This window comes from Balaenoptera ricei, chromosome 3 (genome assembly GCF_028023285.1).
Source record: "Balaenoptera ricei isolate mBalRic1 chromosome 3, mBalRic1.hap2, whole genome shotgun sequence".
Taxonomy (NCBI): domain Eukaryota; kingdom Metazoa; phylum Chordata; class Mammalia; order Artiodactyla; family Balaenopteridae; genus Balaenoptera; species Balaenoptera ricei.
In genome coordinates, this window is record NC_082641.1 from 551,326 (window position 1) to 573,102 (window position 21,777).

Genomic DNA, 21,777 nt, shown 5'->3' on the forward strand with positions numbered 1-21,777 from the left:
CTGGTGTCTACACCGACATCACGGCCACGACCCTAGCGTCTACACCCAGGGTCACAGACGTAACCCGTGTCTAAACCCAGGATCACGGCCACAACCCTGGTGTCTACACCCATGGCTCACAGATGGCCAAGGTCACCAAGGAAGATGTGTGAGATCACTCAGGGAACTCTACCCCCTAACGGTTGGGCAGGGGAAAAGGAGTCCAAGAATGAATGAAACTGGAATACCAGACAGGGAGGATACAATTCTCAGACAACCCTGGCATCTACAACCATGGCTCACAACCAAAACCCTGGCATCTACACCCAGGGTCACAGCCATGACCCCAGCATCTACAGCCAGGATCACGGCCACAACCCCGGCATCTACACCTGGGATCGCAGCCACAACCTCGGCATCTACACCCACAGCCAACACCAACAACTACCCCGTGAAACCCCTGGGTCACGACGATGCTGAGAAAACAGCTGGTGCCTCTGGAGAGATGAGGAAAAGGACACAGCAAGTCCCCTGAACAAGCTGCACCAGAGCCGCTGGCTGCCAGGGCGGGTCCCCGGGGGCCGGCTGTCCAGCCAACCAAGGAAGCGGGTGTTGATGCCTTGGGCTACACAGGCCACGACCCCCTCCAAGCAGCCGTGCCTCGCCCGCGTGCTCCGGAGAACTCTGGGCGCAGCCCGGTTTACAGACACCTGGACAGCAGGGCTGACCCGGACGCCCGGGCACAGCGGCCAACCCAGATGTGGGGACGGCTGACGAAGGACCCACCCGAGCGTAAGACTCAGATGCCCCGGCCAGACGGGAAGCCGCCCGAGCCCAACAGCCGGGGTGGAGAGCAGGCAGGCTGGACGCGGCCTGTGGACGGGCGTGGTGGGGCTGCTGTGAGAATCGCCTCCTGTTTCAGAGACAGACGCGCGGGGTCTGGGGTGAAAAGACAGTGAGCGGTGGATCGGTGTCGACACTCCCGGGGTGGGGCGGGCAGGCAAGGTGACAGGACGTGGGCCATGCTGGGACGGCCACGTGGTACCATCTACCGTTGCTACGTATGCTTTAAACTGCCCGTGAGACGGGGTTTGAAGCTCAGGCATCGGGGCTGCCCCGGACCGAGACCAGAGGTCGCGGTGGCACCAGCTGAGCGTCCGAGTCAGGATGACGGAGGCCTGGCCTGGGTGCCCTTGACCCGCCGTCCCCTCCCTGGTCCGTGGAGCCTCTGGATGGGCAGACCCGGCAGCACAGGCCCCGTCGTGGGAGCAGATGAGACGCCACGGGCGCTGGGCCCGCCTGTCGGGAGGCCTGCCCCGAGGCTGCTCTCGACGGCCCCGAGCACCCCCCGCCGTCTGTGGTCTTGGGGCCGCGCACGTCAGACTCTCCTCCACGGGTCTCCCTCCTGCTCGTTTCAAACTCAAAAACTGCTGTCCAGTTGGAGACAGGACGCAGCACGACACACAGGACGGCAGTCGGGCGCACAGGTGGAAACCCAACGGCTCGAACCCGGCGCGGCCCCTTCACCCCCTCCCTGGCGCCTGGCCCACCTCCTCGGCCCGCCGGGCCTCCACGTGCTTGTCCAGGAAGGTCCCCTCTAGCACGGAGCCCACGATGGTCAGGCCCTTGCCGGCCTTGAGCTGCGAGGTGAAGGACAGCAGGCGGGGGTGCTTCACGTGCTGTTCCGCGTCCAGGTTCAGCATCACCAGCACCTGCGGCCTGCCGGGGGGCGTGGGGGGCGGGGCGGGGAGCTGTTACCACGGCAACTCGCCACCACCCTCCCCGCAGGCGAGCTGGGTGAGACCCCTCCCGGGCCACGTGCCCCAGGCTCCCTGCTGGGCAGCGGGCTCTCAGCGCAGACAAAACCCGGGTTCTGCAGGGCCCGCCTCCCCACCCTCCTCCCAGAGGCGGGAAGACTGTCAAACGCCCTCCAGCCACGGCAGGCCCCCCGAATGGGTCAGCTCGCCTCCGTCCTCCCCCTCCACCCCCGATGCATCTCCACCGGGCGATCGGACCCGAGCTGACCAGCCCAGGCTGACGTACAGGGACAAAGGTGCTAAAAGCTTCCTTGACAACCGTCTCCTGACGGGGGGGGGGGTGGGTACCGTCTTCTCTCTGCAGCCTGCTTTTAGGAACGGGCATCCGTGGGGTCAGAGGGCATGAGGACACTCACCTCCAGTTCTTGGTGTGGAGGGGGCCATGCTCCACGTGCAGCAGGGCGTAGCGGGCGGCGTTCAGCGACAGCCCCCGGATGCCGTCGCCCCACTCCTTCTCGGCCCTGCGGGACGGGGGGCGGGGGGGCAGTGGTGAGGCCCCGCCCACAGCGCACCCAGGTGGCCACTCAGGGCCTCTCAGCGCTTCTGTGACAGAGGAGGGGGCTTCCGAGAACGGGCGGGAGTAGGAAGCAGCAGGACATGGCGAGGGGCACCTGGTGGGACGGGGAGGGTGGAGGCGGCACTGGCACCAACGTAGGATCTCCGAGTCGGGGCCATCGATGGGGCGGAGGAAGGAGAGGGCGCGGGGAGGGGTCTCTGACTCACAGGCCGTGGCCCAGCTCCCCAGCAGGAGCGGTCACGGCCCCCAGACCCTGCTTCCGAGCCACCCTGGAAGAGCTGGGAGGGACCCTGCTTCCGAGCCACCCTGGAAGAGCTGGGAGGGACCCTGCTTCCGAGCCACCCTGGAAGAGCTGGGAGGGACCCTGCTTCCGAGCCACCCTGGAAGAGCTGGGAGGGACCCTGCTTCCGAGCCACCCTGGAAGAGCTGGGAGGGACCCTCCTTCCGAGCCACCCTGGAAGAGCTGGGAGGGACCCTGCTTCCGAGCCACCCTGGAAGAGCTGGGAGGGACCCTGCTTCCGAGCCACCCTGGAAGAGCTGGGAGGGACCCTCCTTCCGAGCCACCCTGGAAGAGCTGGGAGGGACCCTGCTTCCGAGCCACCCTGGAAGAGCTGGGAGGGACCCTGCTTCCGAGCCACCCTGGAAGAGCTGGGAGGGACCCTGCTTCCGAGCCACCCTGGAAGAGCTGGGAGGGACCCTGCTTCCGAGCCACCCTGGAAGAGCTGGGAGGGACCCTCCTTCCGAGCCACCCTGGAAGAGCTGGGAGGGACCCTGCTTCCGAGCCACCCTGGAAGAGCTGGGAGGGACCCTGCTTCCGAGCCACCCTGGAAGAGCTGGGAGGGACCCTGCTTCCGAGCCACCCTGGAAGAGCTGGGAGGGACCCTGCTTCCGAGCCACCCTGGAAGAGCTGGGAGGGACCCTGCTTCCGAGCCACCCTGGAAGAGCTGGGAGGGACCCTGCTTCCGAGCCACCCTGGAAGAGCTGGGAGGGACCCTGCTTCCGAGCCACCCTGGAAGAGCTGGGAGGGACCCTGCTTCCGAGCCACCCTGGAAGAGCTGGGAGGGACCCTGCTTCCGAGCCACCCTGGAAGAGCTGGGAGGGACCCTGCTTCCGAGCCACCCTGGAAGAGCTGGGAGGGACCCTCCTTCCGAGCCACCCTGGAAGAGCTGGGAGGGACCCTGCTTCCGAGCCACCCTGGAAGAGCTGGGAGGGACCCTGCTTCCGAGCCACCCTGGAAGAGCTGGGAGGGACCCTGCTTCCGAGCCACCCTGGAAGAGCTGGGAGGGACCCTGCTTCCGAGCCACCCTGGAAGAGCTGGGAGGGACCCTGCTTCCGAGCCACCCTGGAAGAGCTGGGAGGGACCCTGCTTCCGAGCCACCCTGGAAGAGCTGGGAGGGACCCTGCTTCCGAGCCACCCTGGAAGAGCTGGGAGGGACCCTGCTTCCGAGCCACCCTGGAAGAGCTGGGAGGGACCCTGCTTCCGAGCCACCCTGGAAGAGCTGGGAGGGACCCTGCTTCCGAGCCACCCTGGAAGAGCTGGGAGGGACCCTCCTTCCGAGCCACCCTGGAAGAGCTGGGAGGGACCCTGCTTCCGAGCCACCCTGGAAGAGCTGGGAGGGACCCTGCTTCCGAGCCACCCTGGAAGAGCTGGGAGGGACCCTCCTTCCGAGCCACCCTGGAAGAGCTGGGAGGGACCCTGCTTCCGAGCCACCCTGGAAGAGCTGGGAGGGACCCTGCTTCCGAGCCACCCTGGAAGAGCTGGGAGGGACCCTGCTTCCGAGCCACCCTGGAAGAGCTGGGAGGGACCCTGCTTCCGAGCCACCCTGGAAGAGCTGGGAGGGACCCTCCTTCCGAGCCACCCTGGAAGAGCTGGGAGGGACCCTGCTTCCGAGCCACCCTGGAAGAGCTGGGAGGGACCCTGCTTCCGAGCCACCCTGGAAGAGCTGGGAGGGACCCTGCTTCCGAGCCACCCTGGAAGAGCTGGGAGGGACCCTGCTTCCGAGCCACCCTGGAAGAGCTGGGAGGGACCCTGCTTCCGAGCCACCCTGGAAGAGCTGGGAGGGACCCTGCTTCCGAGCCACCCTGGAAGAGCTGGGAGGGACCCTGCTTCCGAGCCACCCTGGAAGAGCTGGGAGGGACCCTGCTTCCGAGCCACCCTGGAAGAGCTGGGAGGGACCCTGCTTCCGAGCCACCCTGGAAGAGCTGGGAGGGACCCTGCTTCCGAGCCACCCTGGAAGAGCTGGGAGGGACCCTCCTTCCGAGCCACCCTGGAAGAGCTGGGAGGGACCCTGCTTCCGAGCCACCCTGGAAGAGCTGGGAGGGACCCTGCTTCCGAGCCACCCTGGAAGAGCTGGGAGGGACCCTGCTTCCGAGCCACCCTGGAAGAGCTGGGAGGGACCCTGCTTCCGAGCCACCCTGGAAGAGCTGGGAGGGACCCTGCTTCCGAGCCACCCTGGAAGAGCTGGGAGGGACCCTGCTTCCGAGCCACCCTGGAAGAGCTGGGAGGGACCCTGCTTCCGAGCCACCCTGGAAGAGCTGGGAGGGACCCTGCTTCCGAGCCACCCTGGAAGAGCTGGGAGGGACCCTGCTTCCGAGCCACCCTGGAAGAGCTGGGAGGGACCCTGCTTCCGAGCCACCCTGGAAGAGCTGGGAGGGACCCTCCTTCCGAGCCACCCTGGAAGAGCTGGGAGGGACCCTGCTTCCGAGCCACCCTGGAAGAGCTGGGAGGGACCCTGCTTCCGAGCCACCCTGGAAGAGCTGGGAGGGACCCTCCTTCCGAGCCACCCTGGAAGAGCTGGGAGGGACCCTGCTTCCGAGCCACCCTGGAAGAGCTGGGAGGGACCCTGCTTCCGAGCCACCCTGGAAGAGCTGGGAGGGACCCTGCTTCCGAGCCACCCTGGAAGAGCTGGGAGGGACCCTGCTTCCGAGCCACCCTGGAAGAGCTGGGAGGGACCCTGCTTCCGAGCCACCCTGGAAGAGCTGGGAGGGACCCTGCTTCCGAGCCACCCTGGAAGAGCTGGGAGGGACCCTGCTTCCGAGCCACCCTGGAAGAGCTGGGAGGGACCCTGCTTCCGAGCCACCCTGGAAGAGCTGGGAGGGACCCTGCTTCCGAGCCACCCTGGAAGAGCTGGGAGGGACCCTGCTTCCGAGCCACCCTGGAAGAGCTGGGAGGGACCCTCCTTCCGAGCCACCCTGGAAGAGCTGGGAGGGACCCTGCTTCCGAGCCACCCTGGAAGAGCTGGGAGGGACCCTGCTTCCGAGCCACCCTGGAAGAGCTGGGAGGGACCCTGCTTCCGAGCCACCCTGGAAGAGCTGGGAGGGACCCTGCTTCCGAGCCACCCTGGAAGAGCTGGGAGGGACCCTGCTTCCGAGCCACCCTGGAAGAGCTGGGAGGGACCCTGCTTCCGAGCCACCCTGGAAGAGCTGGGAGGGACCCTGCTTCCGAGCCACCCTGGAAGAGCTGGGAGGGACCCTGCTTCCGAGCCACCCTGGAAGAGCTGGGAGGGACCCTGCTTCCGAGCCACCCTGGAAGAGCTGGGAGGGACCCTCCTTCCGAGCCACCCTGGAAGAGCTGGGAGGGACCCTGCTTCCGAGCCACCCTGGAAGAGCTGGGAGGGACCCTGCTTCCGAGCCACCCTGGAAGAGCTGGGAGGGACCCTGCTTCCGAGCCACCCTGGAAGAGCTGGGAGGGACCCTGCTTCCGAGCCACCCTGGAAGAGCTGGGAGGGACCCTGCTTCCGAGCCACCCTGGAAGAGCTGGGAGGGACCCTGCTTCCGAGCCACCCTGGAAGAGCTGGGAGGGACCCTGCTTCCGAGCCACCCTGGAAGAGCTGGGAGGGACCCTCCTTCCGAGCCACCCTGGAAGAGCTGGGAGGGACCCTGCTTCCGAGCCACCCTGGAAGAGCTGGGAGGGACCCTGCTTCCGAGCCACCCTGGAAGAGCTGGGAGGGACCCTGCTTCCGAGCCACCCTGGAAGAGCTGGGAGGGACCCTGCTTCCGAGCCACCCTGGAAGAGCTGGGAGGGACCCTGCTTCCGAGCCACCCTGGAAGAGCTGGGAGGGACCCTGCTTCCGAGCCACCCTGGAAGAGCTGGGAGGGACCCTGCTTCCGAGCCACCCTGGAAGAGCTGGGAGGGACCCTGCTTCCGAGCCACCCTGGAAGAGCTGGGAGGGACCCTGCTTCCGAGCCACCCTGGAAGAGCTGGGAGGGGACTTCAGGCAGTGTCCCTGGAGGCCCTCCCACCCCCCGTGCCCTGAGAAGCCCCCCTAGGTCCCACCTCCCCAGGGCCTCGCCCCCTGGAGGGGGCCAGGGCGTCCAGGGGAAATGCCCCAGTGATGGACCAGGGGCTCTGAGATGCACTTAACCTGCCCACCGTTTCGGTTTTTTACAGTGTACCTTTCAGAAATGTCTATTTCTGAAAATCCACTGCACATCAGTGCTATCGTTAAATTTCAAAGTTTACAAACAGCACTGCTAAAAAAGTACAGTATACTTACACATAGATACACATAGATAAACCTAATGAAACATCGTAACAAACGTGGAATCAATTAGAAAGAGCAAACGTGGTTATCCACCTGATGGGAGCTCACAGGCAGAAACCCATGCAGCCCCCAGCAGGAAGGATGGGCTTTGACCCCTCGGCTGCTAGAGGTCCCTGAGCACCCAGCCCGGGAGAGGGGCCAGCGGCAGCTCACCCACGGTACTCGATGTACTTGTAGATGCAGCCGGCAATGAGCATGGCGCAGAGGGCGTAGTACCAGGAGCAGATGAACATCAGGGCGAAGCACAGGCTCATGCCCAGGAAGGAGAGGGTCCTGGGGGACAGGCAGCTCAGAGGGGGCCCACACCTCACCGCCCGGACCCCCAGACCGGCACCTGAGCAGCTGCCTTGGAGCCCAGCAGAAACCCTTGTTCTGGTTTCATCCAGAGCACAGCAAGGATGCCGTGGCCGGCTCCTGCACCCGGACCATCCCAAGGGCTGAAACGGCCCCAAGGCGCCCACAAGAGACCCGGCTCGGAGACCGGGCTGGTCCCACGAAGGGCAGCCAGGGACCCAGGTGGCAGCTGGCCCCCAAGACGCACCGCGTGCCCCAGAGAAGGGAGGGGACCGGGCTCCCCATGGCCGCTCACCAGTGGTAATACTTGAAGCGCGGGCGCCAGTTGGGCGTGCGCAACAGGGTCTGCAGGGCGCAGGCCAGGTTCACGAACATGTAGCACATGAGGAAAAACCTGGGGACACGATCAGTGGCGTGAGGGGCGGGCCAGGTCCCGCCGAGCTGCCTGAGCCGCCGCCACCTCCCCCGGGAGCCCCCTTGCCCACATCGCGGTCCCCTCCCGTGGGGTCCGCCTGCCCCGTCATCCACCGCCTGGCCCCCTGCTCTGCCCTATGCCCTCCCGTCTGCCGTCCCCTGAGCAGGGGCCTCACGTCCCCAGAGTGACTGCCAACGGGGCCAGCGGCCACTCACATGGAGAGGATGGGGGCCACACCGTCCAGAGAGGCGATGAGGATGCCAGTCTCGCAGATGAGGGCCGTGAGCAGCAGGGCCCATGTGGGCTCCCCGTTGGCCTTCCCGTGGCCAAACACCTACCAGGAGAAAGGCAGGTGGGCTGGGGGCAGCGGGGGGGTGGCCGCGGCAGGGGGGAGGACGCAGGAAAAAAAGCTCATGTTCGGGCGAGAAGCCGAGCTAGTCCGGTCCAACCCAAAAGAGGTCTCAGAGTTGCGGCAGAAGCAGAAATGGACTTTTCACGACGTGGCCTGGACCTCACCCAGCCACGTCCAGGAAGCAAACCCGACACCCAGAGGGCAGACGGCGGCCCAGGTACCGTCAGACCCCAGACGCCCTCATCGAGCGCAGGCCAAGGGGCGAGACCCTCGAGCACTGGACGGGGCTCTCCCCACGGCACACACCCGCTGGGAGAGTTCTGTGAGGGCCCTGCTGCAGGCCCTGGGTCCTCGAGCACAGCCCTGCGGGAGGGCAGGGCTCGGGAGGAGGCTTTCCCACCAGCCTTCCTCCCGCGCGCTAGTCCTGAGAAGGGAAATTCAGGACACGTGGCAGACACAGGGCAGGACAAGAAATGCAGGCCTCGGGGTGGGCTGCCAGTCTGGAGGCGGGGACTGAGGTGGGTCCCACCGTCTTCAACCGTAAAGGCCACGCTCCGGGGCAGGATCTCTGGCCCCTCCTGCCGCGCTCCTTCCGGGGGATTCCCTGCTCTGAGGAGCGGGCTCACCTGAAGGAAAGGGACGATGCCGTCCCGGGCGATGGCCTGCAGCAGGCGTGGCGCCCCCGTCAGGCTCTGCAGGCCAGCCCCACAGGTGGAGAAGAAGGAGCCAATGACGATGACCCAGGGGGACGGCCAGGCCAGCATGCCAATGACGAGGTTCCCCTGCAGGGCCTCCCCGAACCTGGAGGGGCGGCGAGCTTTCAGACACGGGCGGAAGGCTGAGACCTCCTCCCACCTGCTGGGTGGGCGCGGCCTCTCCCGGGAGCCCCTGCACCCCGGCTCTACCAGGGTCTGAGGTCACTGTGCGGGACCCCAGCTCCAGGCTTGAGTAGGAGACGGAGGCACAGGTCAGACTCCAACGCGCGGGCCACAGGGCCACCTGCTGCACACAAAGCTAGAAATCCTGGGGTTCTCAATCTCAAAGCTAAAATCACCTTCGAGAAAACCAGCCCTGGCCCCAGAAGTTCCCAGAAGCCATAAATGAAACGTACTTATCTCGTAAGATCACGCCTTCGATGCAAGCCCCAAAAAGCACAATGCAGGAAAGGTCTGCGGCTTGGGTCAAGGACACGGTGGGCATGATGCAGTAGCTGAAGCCAGCCCTGGACCGACCCCACACCCTGCCCACCCCGCCCTGGGCCCCGTGCCGTTTCCTTGCTATGCGGACCTCAGGTCAAGTCACGAAGGGCCTGGCCTGCAGGGTGACCACCACAGGTACCGGGCTGGAGACCTCGCCGGCTGGAAAGGGATGAGCTCAGTGAGAAAGGCTCCACTGGCACCGCAAAGCCAGTGAGCCCACCTGACAAGACCGTGACATGAGCACACATGTGGCTACACGTTAGTAACACGTCACATGTCACAGTGTGCTTACTACACGCGGTTGTTCTCGGACAAAGCCACGTTCTACCACCAACCTAGGCTGGCGTCCAGGAGTCTGTGTTTATTTTCCTAAGTCAGGTCAACGCCAGCCCAGCCCCCTCTGAGAACGGATGTGTGGCCAGAACTGCCCAAGGCAGGGAGGCCCGCCCGGAGGCACAGAGGGCCCGGCAGTGAGTGGAGAAGGGCACAGAGCCGTCCCGCCCTCAGCACCTGGCCCCCACGTTCGACCCCCCAAGGATACAAATGAAAGACGTGGTCACGATGGCCAGAATGGTTCCAGTGGGGATGGACTTCTGGGCGTCCTTGAGGTCCCCGGACCGGTTAGAGCCCGCCATGATGCCTACGGAGACGGAGGGAGAACTGATGGGTCACAGGGACTGATGGCACCTAGGAGATCCACCCACCTGCCCACCTGCCCGCCCACCCTGGCCCATCTGGGGCAGAGTCAGAACGGGCCTGGGACTTCCTCACGACGCAAAGGAGAGACCCCCAGCCTGCACGTCGGGCCTCACAGAGCCAGGCTGGACCTCTCTTCACATCTTGGGTAGGCTGCTGCAGGACACGTGGGCAGGTGCCCAAATGTCCCCCACGCTCTCCATGGGGACAGCCAGCCCAGCTGTGAACGAAGTCACGGTGGAGACTAGGGCACGGCTCATCCCAGACACCCGCCACGGACGTCAAAACCAGACCTGGCCTCCGTGTGCATCCCCTCCGACCTCATCCCCACTGTGATCTTGGTTGATCCCCGTGGCCGGGAGTGAGAAACTCCCTGGAGAGTGAAGCCAAATGCTGACTCACTTTCGGGGCCAGGCCTGGGTCAGAGCGTAGCTCAGCCTCAGCAGACACCCCGCTGGCCTGAGCCCTCCTCCTTCCCACGCGGTGACTGGCCACCGCCTCCGCCGCGCCCCCCACCCCGCACCGGTCACTCCATTTGCCACATAAAGTGTAAGTGATTCCTACAGGGATCAAAGAAAATCCAGGTGGTGGCAGGTTTGTTCGACACCTGTGACCCTACCTCAGGCGTGGCCTGACACGCCAGCACAGAGCCCATGGGCATGCCATGGGGCGTGGAAAGACCCACGTCCACAGAGGAGGTCTCCCCGCTCTGATCACTGACAGTGGGGGGGACAGGAGTACAGGAGAAAGACCCCCCAGGGGCCGGATCCACAACCCCCCACGCCTGTCCAAGTGGCACCGTGACCCCACCTTCGCGGGGAGGCTACCTCCCCCAGCTCCGGGCCTCGGGGAAGGCGAAGGTGAAGTTCGGAGCGGGGCGAGCAGCCCCTGGCAGGCCAGCCTCCCGGAGCGTGCAGACAGGCCTGAGTGGGGACCAGGAGCAGGAAGGACAGGCGCGAGGATGGCGCCGGGCCCCTCGGTCGGCCAGCGCCAGCCGGGGGGGCCGGGGCTCCACTGTGCTGGGCCAGGCTGAGGGGCACCCAGGAGCAGGTGTGCGCCCACGGGTGCGTGTGTGAGCGTGCGGACCAGCGTGTGCGTGTGCACGTGTGGGGGACTGTGCACCAGGGCCCTGCGGGAGGTCAGCAGACTCTCTCGTAAGGACACGGACGCTGCAGTTCCTGGCCTCTGACGGCCCTCGGGTCCACTGCTAAGGGCCAAGGTCGCAGGGCCACTCCGAATAACCTGGGCCTCTCACAAGAACACGGACAGGCTCCTTGACGCCAAAAGCTCCTGAGCCCCCCGCTCAGACATATGGGGAACGGAGACCCTTAAGCTCATCTCTGAGCCAAAAGGAGAAGAAAGAGGGGGCGGGGGTGGGCGTGTTAGAGCTGAGGGGGCCCGGACCCGCCGGGAGCGCCGAGGCCTCACCGGTCACGGAGGGGAAGTAGATGCCGACCAGCATGGTGAAGTAGGTCATGATGTCAGTGAGCACGTAGGGCAGCCCGCCGGCTCTGCTCTCCTCCGGCACGGGCACTGAGGGCACGCCCTTCTTCTCCACAAACACCCCCTTGTCTGCGTACGCACTCCACAGGTTATCTGTGGGCGGAACCGGCGGGCCATGAGACTCCACACCTGCCATCAGGGCTCCGCCATCGGGTGACCATCCCCACCCCAGACTCCAACTTCACACCAGGACAAGGACGACTGACTAGGAGAACTTGACCTCTAAGAAAACTATTCTCTCCTAATCTCTGAGTGAAAGGTTTTGGTCCTTAAGTCAAGTTTGATGAAAAAACTTACCTTGTACAACAATCTACCCCTGACGAGCTGCCTGAGGGACCCCCACCCATTAATTACTTCCCTTATCAACATCCTAATCCCCAGTGCCTGCCGCTTTGCAATTCTAAAGATAAAGGACCAACTTTGAAGCCCTGACCTGCTGCCTGCACAATTCACCTGGCGTCTACGGCTCTGGGGAAAATCAGCCCAGAGGGACCCCAGTGGGCCAGCAGCCGGGGATGGGGTGAGGTGGCCACAGGCTGGGCAGAAGGACAGGACCCAAGGGACTAAGCTTGGAAGGCCCGGCCCCGGCAGACCCGCCGGACGCTCACCCAGGAGGGCGCCGCTAACCACACCGGGGATGCCCTGGATCTCCGTGACGTTGTTCTGGGCAAAGTACGGGTCGCAGGAGGTGCTGGCCGTGGAGCTGTTGCAGAAGAGGCCCCAGAGCGCAGTGGCCGCTGAGCCGTTGTCGGCAGCGTGGACTTTGGCACAGACGTCGAAGCTGCGTCGGGACAGCGTGCGGTTCCCCAGCAGACAGATCCTGGGCGGGAGCAGGTGGTGACACGCCTCACCCACTGCTCTTCTCCGTAACCAAGTGGAGTTTGCCGGTCCCTCGTGCGGGGCTTCGGACCCCCTCCACTCAGGGTGGCAAGAGCATTCGCATGAGGGACCGGCCCGCAGCAGGGTTCCGGCAGCACCGGGCCCCGGTCTGTCCTGCCGCCCTCCGCTCTGGGGCACCTGACGCGCAGTGAGTGGCCCGCGTGGCGCGTCCACGTGTGCATAGCGGCCGCCCCCCCCCGGCTCCTCCTGGCCCAGCCCGGTGGGGCCGCACGGGGGCTCGCGCGCTCGCTCTGTGACCCGGGGCTACCCCTTTCCACGACCCTCACCCGAAAGGGGACAAGAGAAGACCCTGCTCAGGGGCTTCCGTGAGGACAGGGCCACAGCCGGGAGGAGCTCGGCGCTGCTGGATGTCACCGGGCCCGTCCTGTCCTTGCAGACAGCACGGCCACGAGAGCACCGCGACCCGCTCACCCTCGACCCGGCCAGAGTGGGGACATCTGCGGACACAGGGCGCCATCCCCAGCCCGGCCAACGTGGTCAGTGGTTAAGGCCCGAGCCGCAGACTGGGCCAGGAAGCCGGCCCGGAGCCTGGTGGAGGACTCACGGGATGTCAGGTGGGTCGAAGGCGGTCTTGATGACGCCGGCGTAGATGGCAAGGATGGACAGCACGACGCAGGCCAGGAACACCAGGGCCAGCTTGTTGACGTACTTGACGCCCACGAAGACCACCATGACCATGAGGGCCAGCGTGCAGGTCCCGTAAATGCGCATGTTGTGCAGCAGGGCCGTGGCCTCGCCGCCCGCCCCCGCAGCCTGCACGACGGCCGCGCTGGGGGAGATGTAGGTCTGCAGGGCAAAGCGAGGTCAAGAAGGGCCACCCGCCCCTCCCCAAGACGACCACACGGGAGCGCGGGGCCAGGCGCGCCCCTGCGCCTCCCAAAGGGCCCTCTGTGGGGGGCTCGGCGCTGGGCTTCCCTTCCCCGTGAGCCTCCACACCAGCAGACGCCCTGGGACAGACCCTCAGGCCGCACGTCTGCGGCCTGGACAAGGGAACCCGCCCGAGACATGTCACTTACCAAAAAAATCTCAATGGTCCCCAGAATGTACATGGCCCCCGCGAACGTGGTGCCCAGGTAGAAGCAGAGGCCCACGGCCCCCCCGAACTCCGGCCCCAGAGACCGCGATATCATGTAGTAGGAACCGCCCGCTGCAAATACGCCAGATGGGAGGCAGCGGGTTACGGACCTGCCGCTGGCCGTGAACACAGACCTCCCGGGGCAGACGGGCTCGTCCACACAACGGGGAGCCTGGCCGCAAGGGTGGGGACACGCGCCTGCATCCGCAGGCACCCTCCCCCCGCTGGCGGCTGTCTTTGGAAGCCGTGACTAAATGAGGTCGAGGTCGAGCCACAGTCAGGGGCCTGGACCCCGACGGCCGTGCCCGTAGAAAGTCTGCGGCTGACATCACACCCGAAACCTCGACTCAACTTTCGCCCAAGAAGGTTTAAAAAACCAAGGGCTCTTTAGTCATCCTTTGTGTGTCACACCCATAGATACAGTGACACCCACGGCCTCGCCAGCCCGTCCCTGGTCGTCCTGTCGGTCGGCTGAGACCCCACTGGGACACTGACCAGGGACCATGCGTGACACTGGGCACCTGGAGGACATCTCAGGGTGCAGCCCCCTCCTGAAGAGCAAGCAGTGGACAGCGTAGACGTGACAAGAAAATCCCTGGAGGCATTTACGTAGATTCCCCCTGAGGAGAACCCCAATTTCTCAGGGATCCCAAGTGCACGGGCAGGCTCTGGGGGACGAGCCGCAGGGGGGCACCCCACCCTGGCCTTAGAAAAGCCCCACTGTGCCCTCGGTGGGGGGGGGCACGCCGGGGGAAGCGTCACGTGCAGGTGGGGGCCGGGAGCCGCATGAGTTCCGCTGCCCAACGGCAGGGTCACTGCCGACGGGGCCTCTGGAAGGGAAGGGCCTGGCCACGCCGCGGGGATGTCCGCCCCTCCAGGTGTGGGGATCCATGCTGCAGGCGGGTGAGGGCGTGTCCGCACTGGGACCCGCCTTCTGCCGCCCCTGAGGCCGCCCGGGGTGAAGGGTGAACGTCACACGATGTGGCACGTGCAGCACCGTCCACAGCAGAGCCCGCTGGTCACTCCCCGCCATTCCCAGCTCCCCGCGGCACCCTTACCTGGGACCACGCCATTGGTCGCGATCGCACTCATGGAGATTGCGGTCAGCATCGTCTGCAGAAAGACGGGGGCCTTTTAGAAGAAAGAGCACTTGCAAGAGCCACCCAGGGAGGCGGACGGCACCAGGCCTGGGGCAGCGCCCGCCTGCCGACTCCCGGCTCCTGACCTCAGAGGGCTGCTGAGTAACCGGGCGCCAGAACGCTCAGGACCGCAGCCCTGCTCTCTCCCACTTAACCCCCAAAGCTGAGCTCCTGTGAGCCCCCCAGGAAACACCCGACTCAGGACCACCTCCTGCTTCCAGTGGGCGCCCACTTCCTGATGGGATGCAGGGGGACCCCCCGTAGGCCCCCACGTAGGTGCCCCCCGGGCCACCCACGCCACGGGGCTGGAGGACTGCCAGAGCCTGTCCAGGGCGGGCCTCCTCACCCGCTGCTCAGGAAAGCGGCCACACCTGTGGGTTGGGGAGCAACCAAGGACTTCACAACCCGAGGACGGGAAGAAACAGCCCCCGGCAAGCGTGCAGCCTCAGTGACCACCTGACTGCTTCCTGCCAGGGACATTTCTAGCTTAACGAAGGCCCTGCTCTGTATCCTGCTTTTCATCGGTTTTTATTGGGGGGGGGGCGGGGTGATTACTCCAAAGATACTTCCAGGCTCATTAAGTGAAAGCAGCACATGCAGAACAGCAAGACCTTCAAGCACGACCTTTAAGCACGACACCACAGGACCGGGAAGGCCGTGACACAGGGGAGGCCCGGGGCGGCTGGGGGACGCGGCTGGGGGACAGGCAGGGTGGCGGACTGGGGTCGAGGGGACTCTGGCTCATCTGCATCATTTGATTCTTTCAGGCAGGTGGCACTTGGGGGGGGTGAGAGCAGCTGAATCACCCTCCTCATAACAGCAGTGGAGAAAGGTGAGGAGGGAGCACAACAAGCTGTCGCAAGAAAAGGCTCCTGGGCCGCTAAGGCAGATGGGGACGTGGGTGCGGAGGCCATGTGGAGGAGGGCCTGGTGAGCCGGGTGCAGGGCTGAACGTGTCACCAGTGGGCAGGGGACCTGGCCTAAATGCAGGACGGGATGGCCGTGAGTGGTGGCCGCCAGGGGACGCTGACCCCTGGCTTCTGCGGAGGTGGGCCCACGAGACTCCCCCCGGCCCGTCAGCAGCCAGGTGCTGACCTGCGCTCACACCAGCGCAGGTGAGGGGTGCCCTTGGGGCCGGGGACCCCGGAAAGCCCTGCTGTCCAGCCGCCCCCGCCCCACTCACGCAGGTGCAGCACACGGACACGATGAGGAAGGACTCCAGGACGCCGGCCGCCCCCACGATCCACGTCAGGCGCAGGAAGAGGATGACGCCCAGGATGTTCTGCAGGCAGGGCAGGTAGACGCCGATGAAGGTGCCCATGCGGGGGCTCTGGAAGAGAGCGGAGCAGGTTCCAGGGCCGGCAGCGCCTCCCCCAGGGCCCCCGCCCCCGCCGGGAGCTGAGTCCACACCGTGGGTCCCAGACACTGTGAAGAGATCAGGGGGCAGGAAGACAAAGGAAGCCCAGCAGAGGCCACAGCTTCAGTTACGTGGAAAACAGCTGAAGCGGGGCCAGGGCTTGGACAGAACCCAGAGCAGGACCCCCTGAAACTGTGTGCAAGCCCCTGCGTCCTTGTCTTTGGAAGTAACATGCTGACTCAAGAGTGAACGATTGGGAAACGTGAAGATGTATCAACAGAAACAGAGAATAGCTGTTGGCCTGGGGAACTGGTAATAATTCAGACTATAATTCTGCCGCATCGCAGAATCACGAACTCCCAGTTCCCTGAAACATACAGGTAAAGGCCTGACACACCTTCCTAAGTTGTTTCTGCAGGAAGCAGACACCCACCAGACGGAACCTGCTGACCACAAGCACACAGACCCCAGACCGGCTGAAACCAGAAGGTTGACGATGCTTGAAACTTCACCTTGATGCCAACCAATCTGAGAACTGTCCACGAGCTGGCCACGCCCTGCTCCTTGACCACTATAAGACTCCTCACTACCCCCTGCAGGGTGGGCACAGTTTCTGAGGCGCTAGCCTGCTGTGTTCCCTCTTTGCCTGGCAAAGAAATAAAGCTATCCTTTCTCTTTCCTCCAAAACTCTGCCTCCGTATTTCTATTCAGCACTGGTGTACAGAGACCAAGATTTTGGCAACACCCTCACTGCCCAGGAGTAAGTGGGTGGGGGCAAAACCACGTCACTGCCCCGGGGCAGAGAGGGGAGAGAAGGGCTCGGCCCCCTCCTCCATCAGGGGCACAGCGGGAAGGGGGGGAAGTTAGAGAAAAGACGGGGAGCAAGCTGATCTGGGCTCTGTCCGAAGCGACTGCAGCCCAGGTCCTCAGGAGACCACGAAGTGAGGGGAAATGAGAGGCCGGAAGGAAGGGTTAGGGACCGGCCACCATTCCCTAAGCTACAAAGGGCGCAGAAGCACCAAGTCCAGACAGAAATCTGCCGTGTCTTGACCCACCTGGAGGAAGTGACCAGCGAGGGGAGGGGACCCAGCGAGAGTTCAGAGAGGACGTGCCACCTGTGAGTCACCCCCTTCCCGAAGGCCCCGCAGCACGGCCGACCAGAGGCGGCCTGGGAGAGGGTCGCCCCGCCGTGGGGTAACTGCAGGAGGGTGCCTGACAGAAACGCCTTCCGTAACCCCAGACAGACTACAGCCGAGCAAACCTGCCCGGAGGAAAGCTCGGGGACAAGGCCGGGGGCCAGCGTGACAGCAGCGTCAGGCGACACAGTCGGGATTTGGGGACACCTGGCTAAAAAGACAAGAGGACGTTTAATGGGGGAAGCTGCTTAAACTTAGGTGAATGAACGGAAAAGCAGCTGGAGAGACCTGCTTTGGAAACACTGCCTGTGGAAGGGGCCAGGCCGCCTGACACGAGGCGTCCCGTGGCGGCTGGGGAGACGCGGCCCCGCCCGCTCGCCGGGCCGAAGGACGGACCCCCGCAGAGGACGCCGGGGGGCTTCTCAGCGTGAGAACGGAAGGTCGACACACAGGAACGCCCGCACCGAGAGAGCTGCCATGGGGCTGGCACGGAGCAGAGACCCCGGGGAAGGAACCCAAGGGGGCGCCCGGGGAGCGTGGAGGTGGGTCGGAAGCCTCGGGCAGACTCGGCCTGAGGCCTGAACAGCGCCGGGCGGCTGGCTTGTCACGCCTGGGCCCTGAGCGCCAGCGTCCGGGCCAGCCCGCCCCCCGCGGACCCGTGTCCTGTTTGTGGATGATGAAAGCGTGAGGGTTCCTGACCCCGGACGCAGGACGGTGAAGGATGAGGAGGTCAACACAGGCTGAGAGCAGCTCCGGCCCCTGCCTTTGGCCTCACGGACCGTGAAACACCAGAAGCAAACCCTCCAGTCTCACGGGCGCGGGGCCCCCAGCCGCCTGGCCCAGCCTCAGGCCCGGCCCCTGTCCCTGTGCAGCGGCGAGATGACCCTGAGTCGTCCTGAAAGGCCATGACGGGGCCCCCAGCACTCCCATAAAAGGCAGCTTCAAAGGGTCAACCTGACCGGTTACGAGGCCCAAGATACTAGAGGCGTCCAGACCCTGGAGAAGGCGCTTTTGGGGGACCGACCCCCCATCTCTGTGCCCCTTGGTCAGAGGGACAACAAGGGCCGCTGCCACCGTCCCCCGGGGAGCCGTGCTCGGGGGTGGGGCGGCCGGTCATCCCGCCAAACCCGCCCACCTGGCCGCACAACGGTTGTGCTGAGGGTCACGGGTGGCCTGCGTCAGCCTCTGGCACCGGCTCCCGGGTCCCCTGGGGACAGAGGCCAGGAGCTGCCTGCCCGGGTCGCGATCTGTCCTAGGCGCTGCGCGCAGCTCCGCAGGCTGGGCTTACAGACCCTCCCCGACGTCTCTGCACAGAATCCTCCGAGGGCTGGGCTCATCTTAGGAGGGCCCCCAGAGACAGACCCTCAGAAATAAGGCTCCCAGGAAGGTGGCAGCGGGACAAGTCCCGTGACTGAGAAACGAAGCAGGGGGCGGGGGGGAGGGTCCGGGGGATCCTGGTGGGGGAGGGTCCGGGGGATCCGGGGGGGGGGGCCCGGGGGATCCGGGGGGGAGGGGAGGCCCTGGCGCGGGGCCGGGGCGGCGTGGGGGCACCTTGGCCTGGCGCCGCCGGCTGTCCTCGGCCTCCTCGTGCTCCGCCGCGCCCTGGCTCAGGTTGGTGTAGTTGGCCAGCTTGTTGAGCAGCGAGGACACCATGGGATTACTGTCCATCTCCTCCTGTTTGGGGCCGAGAGGTGGAGTCAGTGACCCCCCCCACCCCGAGACGCCCCAGACCGACCAGCCCGACCTCCCAGCAGGGCTCCCGCTCCACGTGCCCAGCGGGCCAACGGTCAGGGCTCAGGGCCCCGGGGCTCCCCGGACGGCCCAGACCCAGCCCCTCCGCGGGGCTCCCCGAGGCCTCTGCCCGGACCTCAGGGCACCGTGAGGCTGGGGTCTGCTCCCGCGGGCGCCGCCGCCTCTGCTCTGAAGGGGAGGGTGGGTGGGGGTCACCTGCCTCGAAGAGCGCCATGCTCTTCCTTTCGAAGGCTGTCTCTCCGCCCACCTCCACGCTGCCGATGAACGGGCTGCTTTCCCCGGGGTTTCCATCTCCTGTGGGGAAGGGCTCGGTCCGACGTGAAAGGAATTAAAGGCGGCCACGAGGGAGCTGGAGGAGGGGGCCCCCCCAGGCGCTTCTCTGCGTGCCTCGGACTTTTCTAAGTTATCTGTCGGGGGGCGAGGGACCAGGTGGAGAGAACGCCAAAGGTGGCGCTGGGTCCAGGAACCTCAAGTCCCACCCCGGCCCTTTTGGGTCCCACAGGACAAACAGCTCAAGACCAGCAGCTCCGGACAGGCTGGCCTGTGACCATCCACGGCGGGGACGGGGTGGGGACCGGCACTTGTACCAGGTGGCGCAGAGGTTCGCTGCCTTGTTCCGACAGCAGCTTCAGGTTTCCAATTCCCCCAATCCCAGTGGATTACGGCGGCCTCACCGGTGACCCCATTAGCTCAGAGCACAGTCCCCACGGGGAGTGTCACGGAGCCTACACGTAGGCGCACGGCCAGCAGGTGGCCCATCGCGGCCCTGCTGTCTCCACGGCTGTTTCTGTCAGGAAGCCCTGACCCGCCGTCCCCAGCTAGAGTGTATCAAGGTCCTGGGCGTGGCCAGGCCGCAGAGGAGTGAAGGGTCAGCCCCGACTCACCCTGGGAGCTCCTCCCAGATCCTGAAACGTGAGCCTTACCACGTGCTCCCAATTCAAAGCAGAGAGAAAAACCCTGATGGCATCGCTCTGATTCCCAGCCCTGCCCCATCCCACGGGATCAGGAGCAATGCCGTCCCAGAAGTCGCCAGCAGGGACATGGGGTGAGCTCGGAGACACCGGCACCCCTACCTGGGCCCACCTGCACGTCAGCCCCACCCACAGGCCTTCCACAGGTGATGTGACCCTGTATCAGAAGGACTGAGTGAGGACACCAGGAAAAGGCGCTCCAAACTGGCTTTTTGCAGGCCCCCAGGGGCCCTGGGCCAACCCTGAGCATGACCTTAGCGGGGAATCACCTGCTCACCAGGTCCCGTCAGGGGTGACACCCGACTTCCTGATGGAATCCCCCAAAGCCCCAGAAGGAAACCAAAGCCCAGACGCACAGGGAAGGGGGCCCACAGTCCATCCCCCCGTGAACTTACGCGCCTGCCCCTCACAAGGGACACAAATTCGGGAGCCGCCAGGGTCCAGGCATCGCCCCTCACCCCCCACTCAGCTGTCCAGTCCCCCGAAATCCACAGACCCCACTCAGCTCCACGCCCATCCACCAAGGCCTCCCAGACCCCTCCCCGGAAGGTTCCCAGGGTCCAGCCCGCGGAAGCCGCATGGCAGGCAGAGCCCTGCCCTCCTGCCGGCCGGACCCTGTGTCCCTCACTGCCGAGCCCCAGTGACCAGCTCGGGGGCAGCAGAAGGCCCGAGGAAGCCAGTGGCTGGGGAACCGCTTGGTGCAGGAACCACCAGCAGATGCCGGGACCAGGGGCAACACCTGGAGGGGATGGGGCAAGGACCCCCCCCACACCATGGCCCCACGAGCCACCTGCTCAGCACCATGGGGCAGGGGCAGTGCCAGGAAGAGCCGACCACCCACTGAACCAAGGGTCAAGGTGAACACGAGGGTCACAGGCTGACCAACACCCAGGAGAGGACATGATTGCTTGGGTCCCCGGATTCCAGCACGAGGAGCTTGAAGCAAACCAAAGGAGGGACCGGCCCTCTTCAGAGGCCTCGGAGGACACGGGCCGGCTCCGGAACGTTCTGGAAAGAGGAAGAAGATGGAAGCAGCCCGATTCTTTCCATAAAGGACGTTATTGGGCTGACGGTGAAATCTGAATAAGACTTCAGTCAATGAAAACATCCTGATTTTGGTGACCGTACTACAGGGATCATGAGAGAAAATGTGCTTGTTTTAGGAAACACACAAAGGGCATCACACCCGCTGCCTGTTCTCAGCAAATCAGGAAGGAACGTGTGAAAAGGGGGAGCGGGGTGGGGAGAGGCATAAGGCAGGTGGGACCAATGCTCAGGCAGGTGACGCGTGATCCTGTGCCCTTGAAAGTTTTCTGAAGTCACAGTTCTGAAGCTGGGTCAAAACAAAGCTTAAAAAATACCACCACATCCCATTAGACGAGGAATCACTCCTGAGCGCCCTCCCCCGGCTCTGCAGGTGTCTCCAGGAGAGCGCCGGCCTCTCTCCCTCCTTCTGGCCTCAGGAGAGCGCCGGCCTCTCTCCCCACTTCCGGCCTCAGGCGGGCTCCTGCTCAGCGTCCTCTTCCTGGGAATAATGACTGCATTTTTCTGGTGGTGACAATCCTGCTTCTGGTAACGAGACACAAGCGTTTCCGACTGGGTTTCTGGCGTAAACGGAAGCTGCGAAGAGCTCTCTGCAGACCAGACTCTGGAGGACACGCAGGCCGGCCCTGTCCCGGTCAACAGGCTTCAGCCACGTAGGCCAGGGTGCCGGCCACCCCGGGAGGGGTGTTGGGTTCTCCCTCTGCCCCAACCTTGGACAAATTTGTGGCTCCCGGGTCTCATGTTTCTCGTCCAGGGAGAGGCGGCCACCATGGACAGAGCCTCCACTCAGCTCAGGCCCAGCTGCCCAGGTGCCCCTGCCGCCCCCGCCCGGGAAGCACAGTCTGGTCCAGGGGGCTCTGGAGGGTCTGTCTGAATGCCCACCGGGCACGGGGCGGATGGGCACCTGCAACCGCGTTCCATCCACAGAGACGACATCTTTCTTGGAGCATCTGATGCTCCTGGTGGCTGGGAAAGTGAGACCACGACCTCAAACAGGAGCTGAGGCAGCTGGCCCATCCGCCATGACGGGGGCTGGGGGTGGCCCGGAACTGAGGATTGGAAAGGAGCAGAGTGGGCGAGAAGTGCCT

The 21,777-nt window shown here is 65.0% G+C and overlaps 1 protein-coding gene across 6 annotated transcripts in view; it reads right to left on the bottom strand.

The window, feature by feature from the left end:
* Positions 1-21,777, bottom strand: part of SLC12A7 (solute carrier family 12 member 7) — a 48,668-nt gene that overhangs the window by 15,162 nt on the left and 11,729 nt on the right. For 3 of the 6 annotated variants that reach the window (XM_059916058.1, XM_059916057.1, XM_059916056.1), the window contains exons 2-17: positions 18,874-18,968; positions 18,474-18,596; positions 15,613-15,759; positions 14,350-14,404; positions 13,233-13,363; positions 12,761-13,002; positions 11,925-12,136; positions 11,242-11,409; positions 9,659-9,757; positions 9,030-9,087; positions 8,545-8,719; positions 7,782-7,900; positions 7,447-7,545; positions 7,011-7,130; positions 2,153-2,257; positions 1,530-1,698 (exon numbers count right to left, since the gene is read on the bottom strand). In XM_059916058.1, the coding sequence (XP_059772041.1) occupies positions 1,530-1,698; positions 2,153-2,257; positions 7,011-7,130; positions 7,447-7,545; positions 7,782-7,900; positions 8,545-8,719; positions 9,030-9,087; positions 9,659-9,757; positions 11,242-11,409; positions 11,925-12,136; positions 12,761-13,002; positions 13,233-13,363; positions 14,350-14,404; positions 15,613-15,759; positions 18,474-18,596; positions 18,874-18,968 (2,117 nt within the window). Of the gene's footprint in view, positions 1-1,529; positions 1,699-2,152; positions 2,258-7,010; positions 7,131-7,446; positions 7,546-7,781; positions 7,901-8,544; positions 8,720-9,029; positions 9,088-9,658; positions 9,758-11,241; positions 11,410-11,924; positions 12,137-12,760; positions 13,003-13,232; positions 13,364-14,349; positions 14,405-15,612; positions 15,760-18,057; positions 18,232-18,473; positions 18,597-18,873; positions 18,969-21,777 lie in introns of those variants that run through there. The other 3 variants (XM_059916059.1, XM_059916061.1, XM_059916060.1) reach the window with 3 other exon arrangements.